The sequence below is a fragment of the Pundamilia nyererei genome, unplaced genomic scaffold (assembly GCF_000239375.1).
Source record: "Pundamilia nyererei isolate P.nyererei 1_Seehausen unplaced genomic scaffold, PunNye1.0 scaffold00135, whole genome shotgun sequence".
NCBI lineage: Eukaryota > Metazoa > Chordata > Actinopteri > Cichliformes > Cichlidae > Pundamilia > Pundamilia nyererei.
This window is the reverse complement of record NW_005187536.1, coordinates 1,571,417-1,577,913: the sequence shown is the minus strand read 5'-3', so window position 1 is coordinate 1,577,913 and position 6,497 is coordinate 1,571,417. Positions and strand designations below refer to the sequence as shown.

Genomic DNA, 6,497 nt, shown 5'->3' with positions numbered 1-6,497 from the left:
TATGTTACAGGTCGTATGTTACAGGTCGTATGTTACAGGTCGTATGTTACAGGTCATATGTTACGGTTCATATGTTACAGTATATCTAAAATGAACATTTTACATATAACATATGTTAGCATCACTGCCACTGAGCTAGCCTGTGTCAAACGTTTATATTATTATAAAACATCTATTAAAGTGTCCTGACACAGAACATTACACCAGTGCAGGCTTCTTTAACACAACTCGCTAACTGACGCACACCAACACACTCACAGGCAGCCTCCCTCCTCTGAGTTATTGTCATTTAAGCCTTTAATGCTGGGAGTCACCCGCTGTGTGGGAATTCAAAGGAGAAACAGTCCATATCGACTGGTTTGTGCGAGGGGCCTGTTCTCTGTGCTCCATGGATCTCCATAGGTCACAGGATAGATTTTTCTTTTAGGTTTGGCGGCTCGGTGTGGGTGCACGAGCACAAAAGGCTCAAGAAAGCTTAAAGTTTTTGCTATTTCGTCTTTTCTGTCTTCTTTCCTTTAGTGATAGAGATCCATTGATTGGACGCGATGACAGAGAAGCTACAATATCTCCTGCTAAACGCCTTTAAAGCTGTTTTTATAGACCCGTCCTAACCTGACATGAACTTTATAATTTCATTAGTAACATGTGAGCGAACAGTGCTGTGAAGTCTTTGGTTTTTCTTCTTATTGTGGTCATTTGACAAGTTTTAATGTAAGACAGAAATATGACTTTTGCTGTGGCTTTGTTCCTCGGCTGTTCTCCAGGTTCTTTACATCCTGGCATCATGTGCTGAGTGTTTTTAGCTCCTTTCGCCTACTTAACGTCTCAGGCATGTGATTTCTCCCTTCAGCAGATCAGGTAGTAATCAGACCCAACTGCAGTGACACTGAACTCAGCTTACGTCACATTTAAACACGGGTCAGGTAGGTTGGTATAGGTACTGTGTTCCCCTAATAAATGAAAAAGCATTTTGTATTTACTCCGGTTCTCTTTGACAGATATTTGTTGTTCTGGAACATGTGACTGCAACAAATATCACAAAAACATAAGAAATCAGGAGGTGGGCAAATACTTTGTCCCACCAAAGTAAAAGCACAGTCAGTTTATCATTCAGGAACAGCTCAGCTCTTTATGCATACATGCTATAACAATATAAATCACACACACACACACACACACACACACACACACACACACACACACACACACACACACACAGCACCCGCTGGTTAGTCAAGGTCACAGTTTTGTGACGCGTCCTCTGCATCATGTTGGACGTCTGCCACGGTGTCTCATCAAACCGTTAATCTGATAAATTAAAACGGACAGTGAAGCATTTTACAAATCTGCGCCTGATTGCAGCGCGCATGAAAGACAGAATATGTAATACAGAGATACTGGCAGGGCCAATTATGATAATTAAATAGCATTTTGTATGAACAGTAATCGAGCTGACTTTGACCATAACCAGCCATCCTCAAATCCACTCGCTGGCACCAGATGCTCATAAAAACACTCTGTGGTCCAACTCATACGTTTCTTAACACACTATAAGTGTTAGGTGCGGCTGTGTGCAGACAGGAATAGGACCCAAGGTGCAGACTCCAGAGACAGAACTTAAACCAAAACAGCTTTAATGCTGAACGCAAACATCATATAACTAGAAAAACTCAAAATAAACTTACACCGGTGGATGAGCAAAACACACAGCAAAGTAAACGGTAGATCGCGACACAGACACAGAGAAACACAGGGCTTAAATACACAGAGGGAGCAATCAGGGAATGGGTAACAGGAGGGAAACACAGCTGGGACAAATCAGAACTGACGAGACCAAAGAAGCATAAACTGAACACACTGAGATAAGACACAGACCTTCAAAGTAAAACAGGAAACGCATAACACAGACTGAACAAAGACACTTTGTTGCACTACAAAGGGAACAGAGACGTGGGAACAGGGCAGACACAAAACACTGACTGAACACGGGGATATAGGAACTTAAGATACACATAGACGCGAACTAGACAAGGGGATGCAGGTGATAGGGGAGACAGAGCAACTAAAGAAGACAGAGACCTAAGCCATAAGACAGAACTCAAAGAAACCAAAAACTAGACAGTATAAATAATATCATAAACTCAAAAACCCTGGGTCGACCACCCAGGCATCCTAACAATAAGAAACGTTTAATGTTTTAATAAACAGTGTTTGTGATTATTGTCGCTGATAATCACAGGAACCTAAATATTCTGGTACTAAGGTTTTACAGACAACAATACCTGAAATGTTAGCATATATGCTAGTTTTCTCTATAAGGCTGTTGCACGCATGTATAGAGTAAGTAAATGTTCATAACTAAAGTTGGCTTCAGCCCAAAGCCACAGCCGGCCTTTTGAACTATAAACCGAGTCTTTCCTTCCCAGTGCAGCTGATTTCTGCTCCCTGGTTCAACGATTCGCCGTATCGGCTCCACGGCTGCTGCTGTAGATGAGTCTGTATAGAGGGACTGTCTGGGTGGTTCTGCCCTGCTGCTTTCAGAGGACATCTGTGCATGCTATCAGTACGTCTGCCAGCTGAAGCGTTATCCCAAAGCCACGTGTGGATGTTGTTACTGGTAACTGAAGGATTTATAACTGGATCTGCTGAAATAAGCGTAATTAAATCTGCTTTTCTTCCTCGTGCACGTTAAATCGTTCTTCAGTCTCCTGCTATCTGATTCCTCTCTCTGGGTTTCATTAATACTGAACCCGTATCTCTGATCGCTCTTTCCACTCACAGCGTTTACACATACTGTCATTTTCTTTTTTTTCGCTGTGCTGTTAACCAGATGAACACATATTTGATTATGGCTCAGACGATCACCTTGCCCCGAGCTGTTTGCGAGGTGTCATGGGCAGCCACTGACGCTAAACGAGGTGGACAGAAATCTCTTTAGGGAGAAGGGTAGAGCAAAATAGCCGGGCACATCATAGCACAGGTTTTGTAATGAGACATTACAGCTCATGTGCTCGTGAAATCGCAGCAGAGCTAACGGTGCGTGCAGCAGAGAAACTGCAAACGAGCTTTGTTGGTAGAAAAGGTGAAAACCTCTCCGCTGACTCAAACTTCAGCAGTAAATATTTTGTCCAATAGATTCTTTGTTTTCAGTTCTTGCTTGATAAGAAGGACAGTCGTGGCTTTGGCTGCATGTCTGCTTTATAATAACCAGACGTATGAGAGTCGTTGCAGGGCTGCTTGTTTCTCAGCTGCACTGCGGTGTGCTGACACATGCTGGCAACACAGCGCACAAACTGAACAAACTGTAGTGATTGAATAACTGCTTGTAGTTCTCATCCAACTGGCTCTGTTTCCACGTTGTGTCATTTCTGCCTCCTGCTGGTTTCCACCTGCTTTGAAGGATGTTCTCGGGGATTTGACTTCCTCTGGTGAGCGTACCTGTTTCCTAGACAAGCCGCAAGGAAACAGTAATGTTGTACCCGATCGTTATACCAACTGTTAACTAACTAGCTCACACAGGAGAAGTGCTTTCTAAGAAAAACTGCTAAAAATAATAATAATGGGCTCGACAGGGTTATTTCTGACAGCATGAAGACGCTGAACGGCGTCTTTTTGTGATGCATCGCCGGCACCACACACTGATAAAAACACTGTTTCTGAATGTTGTTTCCCTGTGAACCTGGGTGCTCCAAGGTGAGAGAGGTACAGTTTGTCAGCAGCCAGCAGAGATTACAGTGCACGTCTTCGTTCACATCCAGTCGTCCCGTATAACTGGATCTGACGTTGCTCCATCTGCCTGTGCTGTGGTGATGTTCTGTCGTTCAGCTGCTGTGCAGCCACGTTTCCTTTAGATACGTTTTCAAGTAAACAACAAAACAACAGTTTCACACTGCACACACCACCACCAGGAACAGAGGCTACTGTCAGCCTGAAGCCCTTTATTCTGTGTTGCACCTCAGACTGTGCAGCAGCGCAGCAGTTAAACCTGGACGTGTGCTGTTGTTGTGTCTGTAAATAAACTTGATGTTTTGGCTCATCATCATATCTGCTCCATGCTTATGTACTGATTGGATGTCCTGTCTGCCTGCACTCACTGCACACCCACAGAAACTCGGTGCTCTTCCTTGACTCTGTGGTGTCACCAGACTGGGCCGACCTGGGGTGGACTGCTACTGTCAGCATGAGAGCGGAGCTGCTGTTCTTCAGCTGCAGTTTCTCATCAATGAGGTAAGCCACAATCTTTGAGGCTTTTTAGTTCTTTTTATAATATTTGGAAACCCGGAGCTGTGCTAATAACAAGTTATAACTTTGTAGCTATAATGATGATTATGAAACGTTTTTAGTTCTTCAGTAGAACTAACAATGAAGCGATGACGGTGGTGATAACAATCACCTTTAACTACCCCAGAGATTGTTAGCATGCTAGCTAGGTTGGGTTTCCTTTATTATGGGATTCATTGATAATGAAATAAAGTCACAATAAGAGTGTAAAGCTCCGGTCTCATCAGTCACCACCAGTGTTGGTCAAGTTACTTGAAAAAAGTAATCAGTAACTAATTACTGATTACTTCCCCCCAAAAAAGTAATCCCGTTACTTTACTGATTACTTATTTTCAAAAGTAATTAATTACTTAGTTACTTAGTTACTTACACCCTGAAGAGGTGATAAAGTGATAGATCTTTCAGCCCAATTCTACTTTTTCTGCATAATCCATCATACAAAATGTAATCAAATGGAAAAGTCTCTTTTTAAAACTTGTTTTATTAGTTTTAATCTTTTAACTTTATGCATCAAGCAAACATTTAATTATCTGCAACATTCACTGACTGGAAGAAATTAGTCTAACATTTAAACCTATTTTCTGCACATTCCAGCTCATAAAATAAAATATTTTTTGTGTTTACACTCAGTCTTTCAAATAGATGCAAGTAAAACACAGCAGAAAATAAATAAAGTCAAAGACTCAGCGGTCCTGTTGCTCTATTTTCACCTGTAAAGCAGGAGTGGGGTAGGCGGAGGGTTACCCTGGTGCAGGTGTGCCGCGGTCAGTGGAAGAATCCGCGAGTTTCTCTGTGAGTTTCCCATTACGTCGTAGCTACTCGGTGCTTGTTGGAAGTTTAGGGGTTTTTTCGCTGTAAAAAGAAGTTTTCTTCCCACGCACAGCGGACACTAATGTTTTTGTCACTTTTTATGGAATCAAACTCAAAGTAAGGTCAGTACTTCCACGCTTTAAACGCTGCACGCTCATACTCTCTCTGCACTCGATATGTGATCCATTGTTGATCTGCACACAGCTGTTGTCACGAACGTCGCACTCGCTTACGTCACTGTCATGAGACATTCTCGGCAAAAAAATCACGGTTTTAGTAACGCAGTAACGCAGCGTTCCTACGGGAAAGTAACGGTAATCTAATTACCGTTTTTGCAATAGTAATCCCTTACTTTACTCGTTACTTGAAAAAAGTAATGGGATTACAGTAACGCGCTACTGCCCATCTCTCGTCACCACACTGTGTGTTTTGTCACACAGTGTTTGGTTGACTGGACCTTTATAAGGGCCACACACGCTCCACTGTTCACGGAGCATCTGATGCAGGCAGGATTTCTGGAAAGCTTTGTGTCAGCAGAAGACTTCAACACTGCAGTGTATGATGATCTTTTACAATGGAAGCTTTAATACCATATAATAACCAGTCATATTATACTTTATGCATAGTGTGCATTTCACGATTGTGTAAATGAAGATTTAGTTGAATTCATTTGCAGTCTGATGGTCGTGACATTTATAAGTAAACATGATTAACTCTCAATTAACTGATCTTTGAGTGGCAGCAGCCAAAACACTGCACATGTCACCGTTTTAAATGAAGGATCATTGTGAGCAGTGCTTAGTTACACCGATGTGGTTTTTATTCTCTCCTCTTCTTTTCCACCCTGACAAACTGTGGTGTGGGCTTACACGTGACAGTGCTGTGTCATACTGTTCATTTTAGGACTTTAACAGCAGTTTATTGCTGTACTTTCTAACAAAATACTGACGCTGTACCGGGGGAAGAGGATTTCACGATGGTTACAAGAGCAGAAGGGTGACACAGGTCTCAAACGTAAAGCCGTCTCTCATCGATCTTCTGCTTTATTCTGCTGTAATCTCTTTTCCTCTCGGCTCCTCTCGTCTTTTTCTTTCCTCTGTGTTTTTCTTTTTAAGCCCACTGGCTGTTTCAGCCCACTTCTCCATCACTCACTGGCCTACCTGTGATGTGTCTGAGGCAAATGGAGGTGGATGAGCCTGAAGAGGGTTATGTGTGTTTCTGTGTTACAGGTATAGACAGGTAGTGTGTGTGTGTGTGTGTGTGTGTGTGTGTGTGTGTGTGTGTGTGTGTGTGTGTTTGTGTCCAAATGTGTTTGTAATAGTGTAAGAGTGTAGCTGAGAGCACGTTACAGCAGTGTGTGGGTTCAAGTGTATCTTGTCATATTAGTGGATTTTTAAAAGCGTGAA

The 6,497-nt window shown here is 42.5% G+C and overlaps 1 protein-coding gene across 10 annotated transcripts in view; it reads left to right on the top strand.

Annotated features, from left to right (window-relative positions):
- The window catches only part of stxbp5l (syntaxin binding protein 5L), a 130,966-nt gene that overhangs the window by 56,847 nt on the left and 67,622 nt on the right, over nucleotides 1–6,497 (top strand). For all 10 annotated transcript variants that reach the window (XM_005743764.1, XM_005743762.1, XM_013913510.1 and 7 more), the window contains exon 3: nucleotides 4,146–4,227. In XM_005743764.1, coding sequence (XP_005743821.1) covers nucleotides 4,146–4,227 — 82 coding nt within the window. The remainder of the gene's footprint in view (nucleotides 1–4,145; nucleotides 4,228–6,497) is intronic.